This window comes from Muscardinus avellanarius (assembly GCF_963383645.1).
Source record: "Muscardinus avellanarius genome assembly, chromosome: 1".
Lineage (NCBI taxonomy): Eukaryota > Metazoa > Chordata > Mammalia > Rodentia > Gliridae > Muscardinus > Muscardinus avellanarius.
Genome location: NC_137786.1, coordinates 110622136 through 110642221, shown reverse-complemented (window position 1 = coordinate 110642221; position 20086 = coordinate 110622136). Strand labels below are relative to the sequence as shown.

General features: G+C 55.1%; 1 protein-coding gene across 17 annotated transcripts; it reads left to right on the top strand.

Annotated features, from left to right (window-relative positions):
- Window positions 1–4839: 4839 nt before the first annotated feature.
- Window positions 4840–19872, top strand: DBN1 (drebrin 1; the record flags this gene model as incomplete). Of its 17 annotated transcripts, none has more annotated exons than XM_080715553.1 (15): window positions 5059–5144; window positions 9475–9530; window positions 10290–10399; window positions 10591–10665; window positions 10785–10931; window positions 11084–11161; window positions 11433–11584; window positions 11665–11728; window positions 16373–16432; window positions 16511–16634; window positions 17398–17539; window positions 17850–18016; window positions 18368–19038; window positions 19328–19430; window positions 19594–19664. In XM_080715553.1, the coding sequence occupies 15 exons, from the start codon at window positions 5059–5061 to the stop codon at window positions 19662–19664; spliced, it is 2106 nt and encodes a 701-aa protein (XP_080571679.1). The 17 variants fall into 17 exon arrangements, with proteins under 17 accessions (XP_080571675.1, XP_080571679.1, XP_080571680.1 ...); XM_080715554.1 differs by having other exon boundaries at window positions 10287–10399; window positions 10785–10928; XM_080715555.1 differs by having other exon boundaries at window positions 10287–10399; window positions 16514–16634.
- Between the last annotated feature and the right edge of the window lie 214 nt (window positions 19873–20086).

Below are 20086 nucleotides of genomic sequence, written 5' to 3'. Positions count from 1 at the left end.
TAACCTAGCAAGACTTTGTTTTAAAACAACAAATAAACTGGACGTGGTGGAGCATGTCTATACTCCCAGCATTTGGGAGGCTAAGACAGGAGGTTTGAGAACAGCCTCAGCAAATAGTGAGACTATCATCAACCTAGCAAGACCCTGTTTCAAAGTAAAATAGGGCTGAGAGTATAGCTCAGAGGTAGAATGCCCCTGGGTTCAATCCCCAGTACCACACAAAATTTTCTTAAATAAATAAACAAAAAATAAAGCCAGGCATGGTGGCACACGCTTGTAATCCCAGTACTTGGGAGGCTGAGACAAGAGTAATGAAGGTTCAAGACCAGCCTCAGCAATTTAACAAGACTCTCAGCAACCTGGCGAGATCCTGTTTCAAAATAAAAAACAAAAGGAACAGGTATGCTGGTGCACGCTTGTAATCCCAGCATTTGGGAGGCTGAGACAGGAGGTTCACGGACAGCCTCAGCTACGTAGTGAGGCCCTTTGCAACTTAGACCCAGTTTCAAAATAAAAATACAAAATAGGGTAGGGGGTATAGCTCAGAGATAGAATGCCCCTGGTACATTGTCCTTCACAATGTAGCTCAGTGGGAGTTCATGCCTAGTACAGAAGCAGCCCTGGGTTTGATTTGATCCCCAGCATATCACGCACACGTACACACACACACCCCTCAAACTAGTGGAAGGTCACACCATTAGCAGAGCTAAGATGGTGCAGAATAGGAGCCGAGCTAATATGGTGAATGAAAGTGGTGGGCCCTGTGCCATGGGTGGATGCCTCGGAAGTACTGTGAGCTTTGTAAGGATGAGAGGGCACTTTTGAAGGTGTGTTTGGTAGGATCTTGCAGAGACATGAGAAGGCCACAGAAGGCTTCACCAGCTGATGGTGAAAAAGTCCTGCAGCCCACAGGCCTCCCTCCGCCCAAGCTTTCATTCAGCCTGGGGCGGTGTGCAGGAACTCCTTGGAAGGTGGGCGTGGAGGCAGGATGAGGGCAGGGGCTTCCCACTCCATCCAGTCCCAGTCTATCCTCACAACAGGCTCTCAAAAGGAAACGGAGTGAGGAAGTGTTGTAGCCCAAGACACACAGCAAGGAGCTACCTTCTGGATCTAAACCCTCCCTGTTCTTGTTTCACTCCAGGGACCCAGAAGCCTTTGGACCAGCCTCCCAGTGTGTGCAGGGAGCTCAAGGGTGGGAGAGCGATCTGTCAGTGACTTGCAAGGTGGCAGATATAAAGGCATGGTGGGAGGACCTCCAAGGAACCACACACCAGCCAGACACCCACCAAGAGGGAATGCATGCATGGAGTTTAGGGGCAGCTGATGGCTGAAAGGAGGCAGGTTCTCAGAGGACTGGGTGGCTATTGGCCACCCACTTCTCAGCCAAGGGAACTAAAGAATACAATGAGTACCCTGAATATGATAATTTTTAGAGGTGCAGGTAACATCGGCCGAAGCAGTGCCAGGGTACACAGGAGAAGAAGGCAGATTATAGATGAGAGGGGCTTGTATAAATCCTGTACAAACTTTAGGCTGAAGATGATGTAGAAGGGGGAAGGGTGAGGAGCGCTTCAAGTAGTGAAAGCAAGGGGATCTCCCTTCCCTGAAAATATTGGGCTTATGAAAACTCTGTGCTATCCTGAAATTTTTCCTTTCTTTCTTTCTTTCTTTCTTTCTTTCTTTCTTTCTTTCTTTCTTTCTTTCTTTCTTTCGTGGTACTGGGGATGGAACCCAGGGGCATTCTACCTCCAAGATACATCCCCAGCCCTATTTTTTAATCTTTATTTTGAAACAGGGTCTCACTGAGTTGCAGAGGGCCTCATTAAGTAGCTGAGGCCGTCCATGAACCGCGACCCTCCTGTCTCAGCCTCCCGAATGTTGGGATTACAAGCATGCACCACCACGTCCGCTCACTATCTTTGCAATTTTTCTGTAAATCTAAAACTGTTTCTATTCTTTTTTTTTTTTTTTTTTTGCAGCGCTGGGAAATCAAATCCACAGCCTCATATATGATAGGCAAGTACTTTATTACTGAGCTACACCTCCAGCCCTAAAACTGTTCTTAAGTACAAAGTTTATTTAAAAATACAGACAGCAAGAGGTGAGAGTGTGGCTAGAAGGGTTGGTGGGTGGCTGGAGAGGAGGCAGGAGTTTGAGGAGGGGGAGCCTTCCTAGTGATGCACTCTGAGCTTGCTTTTTGGATGTGAAGTTGAGTGAGCAGGAGGCTGGTGAGGGTGCGGGGGTGGGGGAGGAGCTGGGAGCTAGGGCAAGTCAAAGGGAGCAGGGCGGGGCTGAGGCCAGGCTTACAGATGCCAGGCCATCTGCGTCCCCCAGACCGGCACCTTGGCCTCTGCCGCAGCATCTCCACTCTCCCCCATGCTGCTCTTTATCTGAATGGTGGGAAGGCTGCAGCTCTGTCCTCCCATGTCCTCCCCTCTCATCCCTTTCTGCATCCTGCGTTGCCCACTCCCTTAGCCACCTCCATTGCACAGGGCTTGCTCGAACCTGACCCTGTCTGGGCTTCATTCTACCTGGAGGTGGTGGAGAAACAGCCAGGGCCTGTGCCATAGTGGACATCAAGCATTCCCTATGAAACCTTTTGTGTTGTCTAACTTTTTGTTGTTAAGTACTGGAGATTAACCCAGGAGCATTCTGTCTCAGAGCTATACCCCCAGACACCCTTCCCTTTAATTTTTTTTTTTTTTTTTTTTTTGGTGGTACTGGGGGTGGAACCTAGAGGCTTTCTACCTCAGGGCTATATTTGGAAACAGGGTCTCACTAAGTTGCTGAGAACCTAAGTAGCCGAGGAACCTGTGCGATCCTCCTGTCTCAGCCTCCCAAGCAAGGGGATTGTGTGCACCACCATGCCCAGCTTCCTACCTTTAATTTTAAAGCAGGTTCTTACAAGTTGCTGAGGAATGGAACCCAGGTGCATTCTAAGTCCAAGCTACCCCTCTCCCCAGCTTTTTTTTTTTTTTTTTTTTTTTTTTAATTTTGAAACAAGGTCTCAGAAGTTGCAGAAGGCCTCACTAAAGTAGCCTAGGCTGTTCAAGAACCTCCATCCTGAGCTGGCATGCTTGTAATCCCAGTACTTGGGAGGCTGAGTCAGAGGATCACAGGTTCACATTTGGCCTCAGCGACTTATTGAGGCCCTCTACAACTTAGACCCTGTTTCAAAATAAAGAATAAAGCCGGGTATGGTGGAACACGCTTGTAATCCCAGCATCTGGGAGGCTGAGACAGGAGGATCACAGTTTTCCCAGCCTCAGCTACTTAGTGAGGCCCTTTGCAACTCAGTGAGACCCTGTTTCAAAATAAAGAATAAAAAATTGAGCTGGGGGTATAGCTTGGAGGTAGAATGTCCCTGGGTTCCATCCTCAGTACCACAAAAAGAAAAGAAAAGAAAGAATAGGGCTGAGGGTGTAGACTGAAGGTAGAATGCCCCTGGGTTCCATCCTCAGTACCACAGAAAGAAAGAAAGAAAGAAAGAAAGAAAGAAAGAAAGAAAGAAAGAAAGAAAGAAAGAAGGAAAGGGCGGAGGGTGTAGTTTGGAAGTAGAATGCCTCTGGGTTCAATCCCCAGTACCAAGGGAAAAAACAAAAACAAAAACAAAAAACAACCTCTACCCCACTGTCTCAGCCTCCCAGGTACTGGGATGACAAGCATGTGCCACCACACCCAGCTTGTTCCTTCTACTCCAAAGTGTGGGGAATAAATGTGCACGGTGCTCTTCTCTTGGCCCAGCCAGTTACCTAACTCAGTTGCCCGACTCAGACTCAGAACTCTGAAGCCCAGCTGGAATCAACCCCCTCCACCCTCACCCCGCCAGCCAGACTTGACCAAGCAGGTTCTTCCCACCCCATGGTTTGGGAAGCTTTGAGGTCATGGAAGAGGCTTCTGAGAACTAGGGAGGGTTTCAAGGGTCCCACCCCTCAAGGAATGGAGATGTTCCAGGAGGCCCTGAAGTGGGCCACTTCTCAGCAGGGGCTTCTCTGAGGCCCCAGTTCCTTGGGTACTTAGGGCTTCTCTGAGGCCCCAGCTCCTTGGGTACTTAGGGCTTTGGGAAATAACGGAGCCCTGCTGTGGGAGTCTGGGGCCCCTTGCCACTTGGGGACTAGACTTGGGATTCTTCTGTGTGGTGTGAAGCTGTGAGAAGACAAAGGAATTCCTAGGCTGAGCCCACCTAGAAGGAGACGGAAGTAGAAACCTCCCAGGCTTCTGCTGGGGATGTTGGGTGATGAGCGGGGTTGGGGTTGGGAATGGCCAGAGTATGTCCTAGGGTAGGGATGGAGGGGCATGGTTAGGAAAAGGATCTGGAAGGGACAGAGGGGGGCTGTGCGGTGGGGTGGATAGGTGAATGGAAGCTGTTCTAAGCCCAGGCTGGGAATGGGGATGGAGCTGGGATGGGCAAGGCATAGGGTTAGGTAACGGATGGCTGGGATGCGATGGGATGGACTGTGAAGGGATGGGATGGACTTTCAGAGAGAAGATGGGCTGCAGGTGGGCAGGGCTGGGCTGGTGTGCAAACCGTGTTGGAGTTAAGGGCTGGGACAGAAATGATTTTAACGGGGCGGGGGCGGGGACCCGGGATGGATGTAAGTCAATGAAGGGTGGGCCTGGGCCAGCAGACACCGGGAGAGGGGAAAAGAGAGGGTGAGGCTGGAACTGGGTAGGACTTGCAGTTTGGGTGAGGTGGGGATCGCACTGAATTGGGGGCTGGGTAGGAGGCGAGCGCCTAAGTTGGGGGCAGAGGAGAGTGGGTGAGCTGGGGGCGTCGGTGGGACGTGACCTGGAGCGGGGGCAGATCGGATTCGGGGCGCGGCCCGCGGGGCGCCCCCGGCAGGCCGGCCGGGGCGGCGCTAGGACCGAGGAGCGGAGGAGCAGCCGGGCGGAGCCAGCGCCCCCCGCCCCCCGCCGGCCGGCTCCCCTCCCCCGGCCGGGCTCAGCTCGCGGCGCTGCAGAGGCTCCGAGGCGGCGGCGGCGGCGGCTCCCTCTCCCCTCCCTCCCGCGTCCGTCCGTCCGTGCGTCTGTCCGTTCGGCTTCGGTCCGGCCCGCAGCATGGCCGGCGTGAGCTTCAGCGGCCACCGGCTGGAGCTGCTGGCGGCGTACGAGGAGGTGATCCGCGAGGAGAGCGCGGCCGACTGGTGAGACCCGCCCGCCGCCCCTTTGTCCCCGCGCCGCGCCCGCCTTTGTTCGCGCGGGGCCGCCGCCCGCACCGGGCCGGGCGGGACGGGCCGCCTTTGTGCGCGCCGGGGGAGGGGCGCGGGCGGGCGGCGGGGGCTCGGGCCAGGTGAGCAGCCCGCGCGGCCCGCGGCCCCTCCCCCGCTCCCCGCCCCCGCCCCGGGCCCGGGGGACAGGTGAGCTCGCCGGCCAAGGGCACCTTCGCCACCCCGAGCGGCGAGGGCCGGGCGGGGCCGGGCGGGGGCCGAGCTAGCGGGGCCAGCGCGGCCGGCCGGCTCAGCCCGGCGGACCGCACAAAGGAAGGCTGGCGCGGGGGAGGAGCGGGTGGGCTGGGGGCCAAGGCGCCCCGCCCACCGGGGGCTCCCAGGGCTGGCTGCTCTAACCCCCGATCTGGGCTGGGGTGTGATGGAAGGAGGTCCACTGCCACATGGCGACCGCGAAGTGACTCCTTTACCCCTCGCGGGTCGCGGAGGAGGAGGCCGGAATGAACTCTCCTCTCCCCTGCCCGAAGGGGATCGCAGGGACTAGGTAGCTGGGGATGGGGTACACTTAGAAGACTGGCTGCTGACAGAGGGGGCCGGCTGGGAGGAGACGTGGAGAGAGCCCCCAAAGAGGGAGGAGTAGACCCCCTGGGCCCCTAACCCGTCACCCAGGGGCAAGAGGCTGTCAGCTCCTGATGGGGGAGGAGCTGGGAGGCCTCTCTCCCTTCCCCAGCTGTTGTCTTCTTCTGAGGTGGGGGAGGGGATGGACCACCTGCGCTTGGGCTGGACCCCCGGGGTGTGCCAGGAATCCCAGGGGTTCCATGCTGCCCCCATCCTGGATTCATACGCCCCAAAATGTTCTTCTCCTGGGGCTGGTGCCAGTTCTGTTCCTAGACCTCCTCCTGCTAGCAGGCAGGACCAGGCTCTTCTCAAGAAAACCAACACAGTAGGGGCAGGTCTGAGGGACTCCAGTGAGGTAGCCTCGCTCTCACCCTGGGGGCGGCATCCAGGTAAGGACACTGACCTGGGGGCTGGAGGAGGGGACAAGATAGTCAGGCGTACATGCCTTGGTACTGCAGCACTGGCTGGCAGCCAGGGCTGGAGGGATGGACTCCCGGAGACAAGCTCTCTTGTCCTGCAGGTCAGTCACAGAAGAGGCCGCAGGGGCTAAGCAGCAGGCAGGTTGCCCACCCATTGTTCCAGCCCTGCCCCTGGGGGCTTGAGATCATAGGAGGAGCTCTGGGCTGTGGCCGCTTTGGCCTGGTGGAGGAGCTAGCCCTGGGATTTAGCCCTGCCAGGAGGGAAGCACAGCCCACCCCAGTGCTTCCCTCATGGGGTGGTGTCTGGCTGCCAACACCTCATTTTCCCCTCAGCCCCCAGAAAGCAGAGCTCTGACAACCCAAAGCTGGGGCCAGCCAACCCTTGCTGCCCCACATCCTGCTCAGCAGAGTCCTGGGCTCCCACCACCCAGCAGCATCCATGTGGCCAAAATGAGTTATTCATCCCTGGCGTGCGTCAGCCCCATCTGGGTTGTGTGTGGGACACACATGCACCCTCGCACATAACACACATTTGCTCCCTCCTGAGGACCCAGTTAGCATTCTGTAAAAAAAAAGGGTGCTAGGCTTATACCTGCAGATGGGGACGTGTGCACCCTAGTTCCTAGCACATAACCAGAGGTTCAGTGAGCTCTCCAGATTCAGGGCAGACCCTGCATTTAGAGTGCAGAGGGAGGGGTGTTTGGGGTAAAATTGCTCTGGGGCAAAGGAGAATTGGTGCTGCCCTCCCCATTCTTTGCCTCTTAATTGGTAGGGTGGATTAGTAGTAGCTTACCCTTGGACAGCAGGGTCTTTGAGATGGACCACTGCCCCAGCACTAGGAGCAGGGCCAGTATTACCTTGATTGTGATATGACTCACTCCATGGCCACAGGCAATTCCCTGCTCCTCTTCATTGCTCTTGAGAAGGGGATTGGGCAGCACGACTAGATCCAGGATCCCCAGGGCCTTTCTGACTCTGGCATCCTAACAGCATAATCGTCCTGTGGAGTCCTCAGCCCCCCCCCCCCAGCTGACCCCAGCATCTCCCTGGAGTGTTACAGCCCAGGCGCCACCTCCCTTAGTCCATTCTTTCTGGCCCAGATAGTTTCTAAGAGTTGGTGTCAGCATCACAAATACCCTGGCGCTGCGCTGTGCGAGACCCTGGACCCAGAGAGCAACACGTGTTAGCTTCTCCCGTCACGCAGCTCGAGTCGGGCGCAGTGTCACTGTCTGCAGGGGCTGAAGCCAGTGAAATGAGTAGCTTCAAGGTTGCCATCTCCCCATCCTGGTCCCCTGCAGATTCTCCACTTCCCACCTGCCTAGGCCCAGGGTGCCTCTGAAGTGTTAGAGAAGCGCTAGTCGGGTAGGTCAACTGCTGGAGTGCGGAGGTGCCCGGGGAGGAAAGGACAGCTCCCGTGAGGCTGCCTTGGTACCCCTTGGGTCCTGCCCTCCATGTGTCGTGAACCACGTATGCAAAGGCTCCAGCATGGGAAGGTATTCAGAACCCGGCTTGGGATCAGGGAGCCACTCACGGTGGCTCAGGTGCGTGGTGAGAATACAGATGGAGGTCAGGATGGACAGGCAGGCTCGGTGGAGTTCAGGGCCGAAGGCTGCCTGAAGCATTTGAATTTAGGGACAGTTTTTGCTGTGGCCTTGCTGGAGGAGGTGGCTGGCAAGAGGCGGGTAGGCAGGTGTGGAGGATGGAGGGGCCTCAGAGAGCCTGGATGAGGCTGAGACAAGTAGCCTGTCCCAGGAGGTGTGGTGTCTAGAGCAGTGTCTGGGAACCAGGACCCCTAGGCTGTGCCTCAGTCTCTCATCTGTGAATGGACAGGAGGCCATCCCGCTTCTCTGAGGGCTCTTTGTTCCCAACAGTAGGTAGGGCAGCCGGACAGGTGGTGGACAGCTGTGCTGGGAAGCAGCTGTCAGGGCAGCGGCTGAGGCAACAGTTGGACCCTGAGCTCCCAGCCCTCCAGCCCACCTGTGTTTCTTTCGGTGGGGAGGGGCCAGGGTGCCATTTGGCCCTGGCAACAACTTGTGCCAGCCTCTTGGGGTTGGGGCCAGATCCTTTCTCCTGCCCTCCCTCCTCCCTCCTCCCTGCTCACTGCCTCCGGACTCCCTCCTTCCCTCCCTTCTCTCCTCCCTCTCTTCCTCCGTCTCCCCTTCCCTCTCCCTCCTTTCCTCTTCTCCCTCCCTCCTTCATTTCCTCCTCATTTCTTCTCTGTCCTCTCTTGTCTGCCCCCTCCTCTGCTCTCCTGTGCCTCCCTCAGCCCCACTTCTTTCTCTTCATCTCCCTCACCTCAGCCCCTGGCCTCCTGTCGTCTCTGCAGGGAATGGTGAGGGTCAGAGCCCTTCTGGACCTCAAGGATGAGGCCAGGCTTCCTTGACCCAGGCCTTGCTCGCAGTGGGTTCCCAGCTGGGCCTGCAGGGCTTGAGAGGTGGCTCTGCATTCCCTTCTGTGAAATGGATGCTCTGGCACGGCTGCCTAGGGATAAAGAGCAGGGAGAAAAAGCTAGGGAGGAGGAGGGAGGGGGAGGCTGCTGGGGCAGCTTTCCTGGAGGCACTAAAGAAGGCAGGCAGTCCCTGGAGGCTCAGCTTGGGTGGAGGCAGTCTAGGGGCTGGAAGGCCAGAGAGCGCACCCACCCCAGGGCCTGAGCTGGGAGGGAGTGACCGCAGTGATCTCATCTCCATTTCAAGGAGGCGGAGATTGAGTCGGAGGGCGGGTCCCCGGGGTCCTTTGTGTTCGGAGGAGAATGCTGCTCTGGTGGGCCGGTTCCTGTGCCAATTGCAGGGTTGCCATAGTTACCGGGGGATGCCCAGCGCTGTGCAAGCTCCAGGTTCTTTCTCCTCCTCCTTCCTCTCTCCCTGTAGGGGGAGGGCAGCGGGTACCAAGGCACACGCGCCAGGTAGATTCCTGTGGCTGGCCAATGGGGGATGAGGATTGTGGTAGCCAGGGAACGGTAACCAAGGAACCGTTGCCTTGGAATCTCCATCCTGCACCCGCTCCACTGAGTTGTGGGCTGCCAGGGCCAGGGCCGGACGCACTGAGCTCTGACTAGCAGCAATTTCTCCAAGCATTTCCTGCTCCCATCTGACCCAGGCCTCCCGGTTCCAGGTACATACTCTGCTGGGTTCCAACCTGAGATGGGACCTGACCTTCACTCCCTGCCCATCCTTCATTTCCCCCCTTGGTGTCCTCCCTCCCCAGCACCACCCCCACCCCAAATTGGCAGGGGGGGCCTAACGGTTCTGTGAGCTGCCCCTCCCTCTCCCCAGGGCTCTGTACACATATGAGGATGGCTCAGATGACCTCAAGCTTGCAGCATCAGGAGGTAAGAATTCCAGCCATTCCTTTGCCTTCCTTTCCGCCCCTTCCTCCAGTTGTTTTTTGTTTTCTACCCCACCCGCCTGGCTCCCAGCCACCTTCCCGCCTGCATCCAGCAGGCCCACACTTGTCTGGCGGTTATCCTTCCTCTTGTCATCCCTGCAATCCTCAGAATGGGGAGGGAAGGAGCCTTATTTCCTGTGTGACTTTGGAGAAGGCTCAGAGGGGGAATGTGACTCGCCCAAAGTCACACAGCCTTGAGGGAAGGGCCCGGCAGGGATGGTCCAGGTCAGCAAAAGATTTAAAAAAAAAAAAAAGATGTTTTTTTGCGGTGTGCACATGTTTGTAATCCCATTACTTGGGAGGCTGAGACAGGAAGATCGCAAGTTCATGGCCAGCCTGAGCTACTTAATGAGGCCCTCTGCAACTAGTGAGACCCTGTTTCAAAAAAAGAATAAAAAAAGAAAGCTTTATTTTACCTCATTGGGCAGTAGCACCTGCTGAGACATGAGATGCATGAAGAGTGAGAAAGGAAGATGTGTGAAGAACATCCCGAGTCAGGCCCTGGAGGGTTTAGAGGCAGCGATACATCTGGTCTCCCCGCCCCCTGCACAAAACTCTGGGATCTCCAGATCTCAGAGGCCAGGAGACTCCTGGAGGTGCCTGCAGAGCCCACAAGGCCTCTTTCCCTTGGGTTCCAGGCCCTTTGTGGGGGAAAGGGTTTAGGAGATGGAGCGTTCTGACACCCGCCTCATTCCCCCAGAAGGGGGCTTGCAGGAGCTTTCAGGCCACTTCGAGAACCAGAAGGTGATGTACGGCTTTTGCAGCGTCAAAGACTCCCAGGCTGCTCTGCCAAAATACGTGCTCATCAACTGGGTATGCAGCTGTGGGCTGGGGCGGGGCTGCAGGCCCAGAGCAGTTAGGTGCCTTCTACTTCCTCTACCCGCAGGCACCACTGGGGAGAATCCCATTAGCTCTTGGGGGGGGCGGGAATAGATAGCCTGGGCCTTCAGGCTGCTGGGTCCTTTTGCCCTTTCCTGACCCCTTCTTTGCTGGATGCTTTGCAGGTTGGCGAAGATGTCCCAGATGCCCGAAAGTGCGCTTGTGCCAGCCATGTGGCTAAGGTGGCAGAATTTTTCCAGGTGAGTGTGGGGCCTGGGCTCATGGGGATAGGAATAGCCACCTGGGGGTGCGGAGTGCTGGGGGTGGTGACAAGACGCTGTCTGGATGCCACTTAAACATTGCCTCCTCCTTGCGGAAGGGCGTTGACGTAATCGTGAATGCCAGCAGCGTGGAAGACATCGACGCAGGTGCCATTGGACAGCGGCTCTCCAACGGGCTGGCGCGGCTCTCCAGCCCTGTGCTGCACCGGCTGCGGCTGCGGGAGGATGAGAATGCTGAGCCCGTGGTCAGTGTGCCCGAGCGATGCCCTCCCCACCCCCCCACCCCGCCTGGATGGCGGCCCCTGAGTCTGGCCCCCCGCATCCCTCTTAGCCCTTACTCTCTGTGCATGGAAAGGCCCTGGATATTGAGCTCATGCCAGGGCATTTGACTCTGTAGGGCACCACCTACCAGAAGACCGACGCTGCTGTGGAAATGAAGCGGATTAACCGAGAGCAGTTCTGGGAGCAGGCCAAGGTACGGAACCCAGACCTTGGCCAGTCCTGCCTTCCAGCTGATTCCAGACCCTGGCCAAAGCTGTCCTCCCAGACACAGCAGGGTAGCTCTGACCCCCTCAGTTCATCTGTGTGTCCCACCCACACGCTCTCCCCGCTGAAAGAGTGAGCCCTTTTGGCCTCACCCTGATTTCCAGAATGCCTACCTCCTGCCCCTGGGCAAGGAATGGGATGGACGGGTGGGGGCAGTTCCCCAGGCTCAAGACGTGCACATCTTCTGCGCGGGCATGCAGAAAGAAGAAGAGCTGAGGAAGGAGGAGGAGCGGAAGAAGGCCCTGGATGCAAGGCTGAGGTTTGAGCAGGAGCGGATGGAGCAGGAGCGGCAGGAGCAGGAGGAGCGGGAGCGGCGCTACCGGGAGCGGGAGCAGCAGATCGAGGAGCACAGGTGAGTCCACCGCCTGGTAGGCTGATGGCTCCCAGGGCCGGACCCAGCCTGAAGGGAGTGCTTGCGACGTCTCATTCCAGGAGAAAACAGCAGACTCTAGAAGCTGAAGAGGCCAAGAGACGTCTGAAGGAGCAGTCTATCTTCGTAAGTTTCTCAGCAGGGCTTCTGGGCCTCTGATCAGGAAAGTGAGAGAAGGTCCCCGTGTCCCTGGGCCTCATGGGGAAATCAGTGGCTTAAAGACAGGGCTGGAGGACATGCACACATGGGTATTATGGAGTGTCGGGCCTCACATCCCATCATGTGGGCCTCTGCTTCCTTTTTCTTTTCTTTTCTTTTTCTTTTCTTTCTTTTTTTTTTTTTTGTGGTGGTACTGGAGATGGAACTCAGGGGCTTTCTACCTCTGGGCTATACCGCCAGCCCTATTTTATATTTTATTTGGAAACAGGGTCTCACTAAGTTGTTGAGAGCCTCAGTAAGAAGTAGCTGAGGTTGGCTTCGAACCTGTGTGATCCTCCCGTCTCAGCCTCCCAAGTGCGGGGATTTCAAGCGTGCACTACCACACCCGGCTTGAACCTTGTTTTCTAGTTTGGAAGAGAAAATCAACTTTGACCTAGACCTTCCTGGTCCAGCTAACCCTGCCCTTCCTCAGTCAGGCCTGGGACAGAATAGACATAGGTTCTGCACTTAGGGTGCTTGAGGTCCAGGCCTCAAGAGTGCTGTGGAACCATCCAGATGAGTCTGCAGCACACGGGGCTGCTGTAGCACACGGGGCTGCTGTCAGCCTCCCAGACATTGGGGATGGCGCATGTGTCACATTCCCTGAAGTCAGATTTTTATACTTTGAATTGATTTATAAGGGGGGTGATGGGAATTGAACCCAGGGCCTTGTACGTGCTAAGCACGTACCATACCACTGAGCTACACTCCCAGCCCCTGAATTGAATTTAGTATTTCTGAAATAACTAAGGTAATTCAGGACTGAGCAAGGTGTCATTCAGTAAAGACTGAAGGTAATGTTCATTGGATTGGGACCATGATGGACAGAGGCTGGGCCATGGAGACTTGAATGAGCTCCAGGGTCACAGCCACAGGAGGCTGGGAGGAGAGGGAGGCATCCAGACAGCCCTTCAGGGACCAGCAGTAAGTGTCTGTTGGGTTACTCAGCCACATCAGTCCTTGGGTGTGTAGAAATGGTGTGTGATTGGTGACTACAGTCTCCTTCATTCCTTTAGGAAACTCTTGCCATCGGCCATGTACCAGGTGTTAGAAACATTAGGGAGAACAAGATGGGCAATGTCTTTTTAAAAATTAATTGATTCATTTGCTTTTTTTATGGTGCTGGGGATTGAACTCAGGGCCATTCTACTTCCAAACTATACCCTCAGTGCTATATTTTATTCTTTATTTTTGAAACAGGGTCTCACTAAACTATAGAGGGCATCACTAAAAGTAGTCAAATTCTCATCAACCTAGTGAGATGCTGTTTTCAAAATAAAAATAAAAATAGGGCTGTGTCTGTAGCTTGGAGGTAGAATGCCCCTGAATTCCATCCCTAGTACGAGACACACACACACACACACACACACACACACACACACACACACACACGGTCTTGCTAAGCTGCAAAGAATCTCTATAAGTATAAATTGCTGAAATTAGCCTTGAACTTGTAATCGAGCCATGTCCGGCTCCATTTCAGTCTTTTTTTCTTTTTCTTTTTCTTTTTTGCAGTACTAGGGATGGAACCCAGGGGCATTTTATGTCAGAGCTACACCCCCAGCCCTACTTTTTATTCTTTATTTTGAAACAGGGTCTCACTGCATCGCAAAGGGCCTCACTGAGTAACTGAGGTTGTCCACAAACCGCGATCCTCCGGTCTCAGCCTCCCAAATGCTGGGATTACAAGTGTGCGCCACCACGCCAGGCTCAATCTCAGTTATTTTTAAGTGAATACAGTTCATTGGCATTTGGTACATTAACATTATTGTGCAACCATGACTTGTCATTCATCTGTCAGACTCTCCATTTTGCAAAATTGAATCTCTGTACCCATTAAACATTAATTCCCAGCTGGGTGTGGTGGCACATGCTGAGGCTGGCCTCAAACCTGAGATTCTCTTGTCTCAGCCTCCCAAGTACTAGGGCTCCAGATGTGCACCACCATGCTAGCTTCAAAGTGTGTGTTATGTATGTGTGTGCGTGTGTGTGTGTGTGTGTGTGTGTGTGTCTGTGTATCCCATATATATATATATATGATTTTTTTTTGTATTGGATATTGAACCCAGGGGCATTATTCTACCTCTGAGCTACAGGTACCCCCATCCCTAGAGTCTGGCTACTTGCTTCACTACATTGTTGAGGCTGACTTCGAACCTGAAGTCCTCCTGTCTCAGCCTCTAAAGTACTAGGGTTAAAAGTGTAATTATAGGCATGCACCAGCACGCTCAACTCCTATATATATATATATATTTATTTATTTATTTATTTATTTATTTATTTACTTTTTCAGTCCTGGGGATGGAACCTGGAACATTCTACCTCCAAGCTATACCCCCAGCCCCATTTTTTATTTTGAAACAGGGTTTCACTGAGTTGCAAAGCTCCTCATTAAGTAGCTGAGGCTGTCCTCAAACCACAGTCTTCGCCCGGCCCCACCCCTGTTTTTTATTTATTTTTATTTTTTAATTTTTATTTTTGCAGTACTGGAATGAAACCCAGGGGCATTCTATCTCCAAGGTACACCCCTAGCCCTATTTTTTTTTTTTTTTAGTATTTTTTTGGAACAGGGTCCCACTGAGTTGTGAAGGGTCTCGCTAAGTAGCTGAGGCTGTCCACAAACCGTGATCCTCCAGTCTCAGCCTCCCGAATGCAGGGATTACAAGCGTGCACCACCATGCCCGGCTCTATTTTTTATTCTTTATTTTGAAACGGTCTCACTGAGTTGCAGTGGGCCTCACTAAGTAGCTGAGGCTGTCTTTGAACCACGATCCTCCTGTCTCAGCCTCCCGAATGCTGGGATTACAAGCGTGCACCACCACGCCCTGTGCAACTCCTATTTTATTTTGTATTTAGAAGCAAGGTCTAAGTTGCTGAGGGCCTCACTAAGTAGCTGAGACTCTCTTGGAACTTGCAGTCCTCCTGTCCAATATTGTAATACTCCTGTCCAGTATTTACAGTATTCCTGTCCAGTATTGGGATCCTCCTATCTCACAGGTTAGAATGCCCACCTCTTGTTTCAAAATAACAATTAAAAAGACAGGCATGACGGCGCACGCCTGTAATCCCAATACTTGGGAAGCTGAGGCAGGAGAATTGCAGGTTCTCAAAAACACAGCAAGTCCCTCTGCATCTTAGTGAGACCTTGTTTTAAAGTAAAGAAATAAAAGAGGGTTGGGGGTATAGCTCAGAGGTGGAATGTCCCTGGGTTCAATCCCAGTACAACAAATAAATACATAGATAGAGCTGAAGGTATAGCCCAGGAACAGAATGCTTCATGTCAGCCCCCAGTACCACCAAAAGAGAAAAAAAAGAAAAAAGTCAGCGCTCATGCTGGGAACCAGAGAGGCTGGCCTTGTGGGGGTCAGGCATTTGAAAGAAGTGGGTTGATCTCCAAGGCATGGAGGTGGAAAATGGTATGCATGTTCTAGGCACTGGGTCTTTATCATGCTCAGGACTTTGTGTCAGTATCTTCCAGAATACATGGGTGAGTTCTAGTGGGGGTGGGGATGGTGTTGGAGAGAGAACCGGGGGCTAGATCAGGCAGAGGGAGGGAAATAGGAGCCAAGCAAGAGGCCCTACCCACTTGCACTCCTAGGATGCATCTCAAAGCAACCAGTGGATGGGCAGGTGAAGGTCAGTGGGGCTGGTCGTGGACTGGGCGGCACATTCCTGGTATAAGAGTGGCTGCCACACAGTGGCAGTTTTCAGAGGCAAATGTGTTAGTGTTGGTATGGTTTCTGTTTTTGTTTGTTTGTTTTTGGTGGTACTGGGGGTGGAATCCACCTCGGAGATACACCCCTAACCCTAATTTTTTTATTTTTTATTTTTGAAACAGGTTCTCACTGAGTTGCCAGGGGCCTCACTAAGTAGCTGAGGCTGTCTGCTAACTGCAATCCTCCAGTCTCTGCCTCCCAAATGCTAGAATTACAAGCGTGCGCCGCCACGCCCGGCTCCCCTGCTAGATTTTAAGCTAGGGGAAATCATGGTCTAATCTGGAGTTTAGAAAGTTCCTCTCAAGATCTAATAGAGAACAAATTAGGGGAAGAGCAAGGAACTAATGAAGCCTTGGCCATGGTGTTAAGTCCAGGCTGCAGCAATGGAGGCACAGGGGCCCAGGTACTAGGGTTGGAGAGCTGAGAAAAATTAGTTACAAATCAGGCCCTGGGTACCTGGTTAAATATTGCTGTGAAGCCAGGCATAATGGCACACACCTGTAACCCCAGTACTTCAGAGGCTGAGACAAGAGGATCATAGGTTCAGGTCAACCTGAACAAGTTATCTAAACCCCATTTCAAAACAAAAATTAAAAAGAACCGGTGTAGCTCAGAGCTATAGCCTCCTGGTTTCAATCCCCTGATTGGCCTGAGTGAGTGGGATGCCCAGAGGTTGGCCAGGCTGGGGTGAGGTGACAGAGGCCTGGAGGGTGGAGAGAAGGCAGTTGCCAGATGGAGGGGAGCAGAGATGCCACCTCTGAGACCCTGCTGGGTTGAGGAAGAGACGCAGGCACTATAAAGCACCATGGGCCCCTATGGGGGTGAGTACCCAGGCCACTGTCACTTTGGTTTCCAGGGCGACCAGCGGGATGAGGAGGAAGAGACCCAGATGAAGAAGTCAGAGTCAGAGGTGGAGGTAAGAGCGGTGGTAAGGGCAGGAAAGACGGGCCAGGGCTGCCTTAGCCCAGCCCTGACCTTTCCCTTATGCTCTCAGGAGGCAGCGGCCATTATTGCCCAGCGGCCTGACAACCCACGGGAGTTTTTCAAACAGCAGGAGCGGGTGGCGTCAGCCTCTGCAGGCAGTTGCGAAGTGCCCTCGCCCTTCAACCACCGGCCAGGTAGTCCTTGGCCCCGTCCCACCCCACTCCCACTCCTCAGGTTATGGCCCTGAGCCCCTTTGGGACTCTTTCTTGGAAGAGAAGCCTTGCCCAAGGAACCCTTGGAGAAGGCAAGACCCTTCGTCCAGAGTGCTTCCACCCGCGGCTTCCCAGGTGGCAGGAGCCCCCGAAGGGCTGGGGGCGCGGTGTGAACGCCTGGCCTTGGTTGAGCAGCGGTAGTACTAGTGACCAGTTGTGTGGCCTGGCATCGGGTGGGCATACTTCCAGCCATCAGCAGCGCTGTGCTGGAGTGGTCTGGCCTGCAGAGCCATGGTGCATGTGGCACGGGCTCTCCGTCCTGAGCCTGAGCAGCCTGAAGTTTGCACCTAGGCTTCTCTGTTTGTCTTCTCCCCACGCAGCTTCCACTTCTTCCCTGAAGCACCCTTCACGTCCCGTCTGCTGGTCTGAGTGTTTGCACTTACTGTGTGCTTGGCCCTGTGTTGTGGTCCCAGGGGCAAAGCAGTTTGTCCCCAGTCATGCTGCTGCCCAGAGAGGCTGGCTGTGTGTGGCAGGCTCGTGGCTGTGTCTGTGTCTGTATCTGGTGCTGGTGGGAGGCATCAGGTGGCTTGAGGCTGTGGCCCAGCTTGGCTGAATGTGTGCTCTGGCTGAAGGCAGCTTGTACATCAGGGCCAGCCCCAGGGGCGGGTGAGGCCTCTGGGCTGGGGTGGGGGAGACTGACCCTCTCTTGTCCTCTGTCTCTTTCTCTGTCTGTCTCTCTCGGCAGGTCGTCCGTACTGCCCTTTCATAAAGGCATCGGACAGTGGGCCTTCCTCCTCCTCCTCTTCCTCCTCTTCCCCTCCACGGACTCCCTTTCCCTATATCACCTGTCACCGCACCCCAAACCTCTCTTCCTCCCTCCCATGTAGGTAGCAGCCCCAGGCCGTGGTGGGGGGTAAGGAGGGCCCCACTTCCCAACCTGAATACTGATCTCTGCCATTTGTCCCCAGAGCAGGTACTGCCTGCCTCTTGCCCCTACCCCTGTGGTGGGTGCTGGCCCCCAGCGGCCTAGTTTATAGGGTCTGGAGCTATGGTCTGGCCCCTGGAGGACCTGGGGAGCTCCCTAGCTCCCACCCAGACTCCAGAGACAAGGTGCTGTCCAGGTCCCAAGGTGAACAATCCTGGCCCCACCTGGTTCTCCCACCGCCCTGACCAATCTGGGGTTTATTCCTCAGGCAGCCACCTGGACAGCCACCGGAGGATGGCGCCCACCCCTATTCCTGCCCGGAGCCCATCTGACTCCAGCACGGCCTCTACCCCTGTCACTGAGCAGATTGAGCGGGCCCTGGATGAGGTCACATCCTCGCAGCCTCCACCACTGCCACCACCGCCCCCACCAGCCCAAGGTGAGAGAGAAGCCCCACCTGCACCACTGGGCCTCCCTCTTATCGGTTCCTGGACTGGGAACTCCAGGTTGCCATAGCAACAGCTCTCTAAACCTCAGCATCTCATCTGTGAAGTGGGACTTGTGCCTTCCTCCCAGACTGCAGACTGGTTTAAGGACACTAGGTAAAGGGGAAGTGAAGTGAAGGTGGTGCTGAAAGGCGTCCAGGGAGGTCCTAGCGGAACTGTTACTTCCCAGACTGACTCCTTCATTCCTTAGGGGTGGGCAGGGTATTGCAGAGCAGCCACCCAGGGTTTCCATCCTTCCCTCAGGGGGCTGACTGCATCTGTCTCCTCCATCTATGCTGTGACAGAGACCCAGGAGCCCAGCCCCAGCTTGGACAGTGACCCGACCAGCAAGGAGGCCGATGAAACAGCAGCTCCTCAGGCCTGGGCTGACCCCATGGAGGAGGCCCCTCAGTTGCAGGAGCCTCCCCGGGGGCAAGGCAGCTGCTTGAAGGACTTGATGCTCATGCAGTCTCCAGAGCAGGCTGTCCCAGCTGCCCCAGTGGAGCCTGCCACAGCTGACGCCTCAGTAGCCGATGCCCACGCAGCTGACACCATTGAAACTGCCACTGCTGCTGCTGACACCGCTGTTGCCAACAATGTCGTCCCTACCACCGCAAGCCTCATTGACCTATGGCCTGCCAATGGGGAAGGGGCCTCAGCACCCCAAGCTGAGCCCAGGGCCCCCACTCCACCCTCGGGTGCTGAGGTCACCCTGGCAGAGGTGCCTCTGCTGGATGAGGTGGCTCAGGAGCCACTACCACCAGTGGGTGAAAGCTGTGCCAACCTCCTTAATTTTGATGAGCTGCCTGAGCCACCAGCCACCTTCTGTGACCCAGAGCAGGAGGTAGAAGGGGAGCCCCTGGCTGCCCCCCAGGCCTCAGCTCTGCCCTCTACTCTAGAGGAGGTGGATCAGGAGCCCGAGCCGGAACCCCACTTGCTGACCAATGGCGAAACCACTCAGAAGGAGGGGACCCAGGTGGGGCAGGGGCAGCTTGGTGGGAGGGGTAGTAGGCAGGGTACCAGCAGGGGGCTGACTCTGCTTGTAGCAGTATCCTTTTTTCTCTGTGACCTATATTATTGAGGGGAGGGAGCTCCAATCCACTTCCCCTCCCAGAGCCAGTGTTGCTTTTGTTCTCAAGGCAGACATCTGTTTCCTAGGCAACTACTGATGGAATCATTGGTTGCTAGGGAAACTGGCTCAGGCCTGATAGGTCAGCCTTAATCTTGGTGGGTGGGGCTTAGTGACAGGTGCTTTTCTCCTGCAGGCCAGCGAAGGGTACTTCAGTCAATCACAGGAGGAGGAGTTCGCCCAATCAGAAGAGCTGTGTGCAAAGGCACCACCTCCTGTGTTCTACAACAAGCCTCCAGGTAGTACTGGCATGGATGATGGGGAGTTAAGGTGAGGGTTCAGGGTTTGAGTGTGGGTCAGCAGCATCCCCAACACACAGTTGGCTCATCTCTCAAGAGGTTGGGGGACGTAATTAGGGATCTGCTGGGCCATCCTAACCCCTTTCCCTTCCTAACACTATAGAAATCGACATCACCTGCTGGGATGCAGACCCAGTACCGGAAGAAGAGGAGGGCTTCGAGGGCGGTGATTAGTGGTGGCGCCTGCCCTCTGGCTATCCTCGCCAAGGTTGCCCTCGCCAGGGCTGCCCACCCGTGCCAGCCTCTGGCCAGACGGCCCACAGCGCCTGCATTCGCAGCAGCTCCGCCTGGCACCCACTCTGGATTCTGGTCCTGGCTGGGGACTCGTCTGCTTCCCTACCCCCAGGGCCTGACTTTTACAGCTTTTTCTTTTTTTTTATAAGTTGATAGGAGACTTGTACAGTTGACTGGTTTTTCTCCCTTTGGTAGTTGAAACGCTGTTGCAAATTCCACCCCCTGCCCACCTGGTCCAGATTGTAGCTTAGTCCTTCCTGCACAGCTGGCCAGGATGGAGGTCTCACCTGCTTGGGGCCTGGGGCTGGGGGGGGGGCCCTCCGGTGGGAAAATGTGCTGCCCTCACCTCTTTTCCTAGTTTT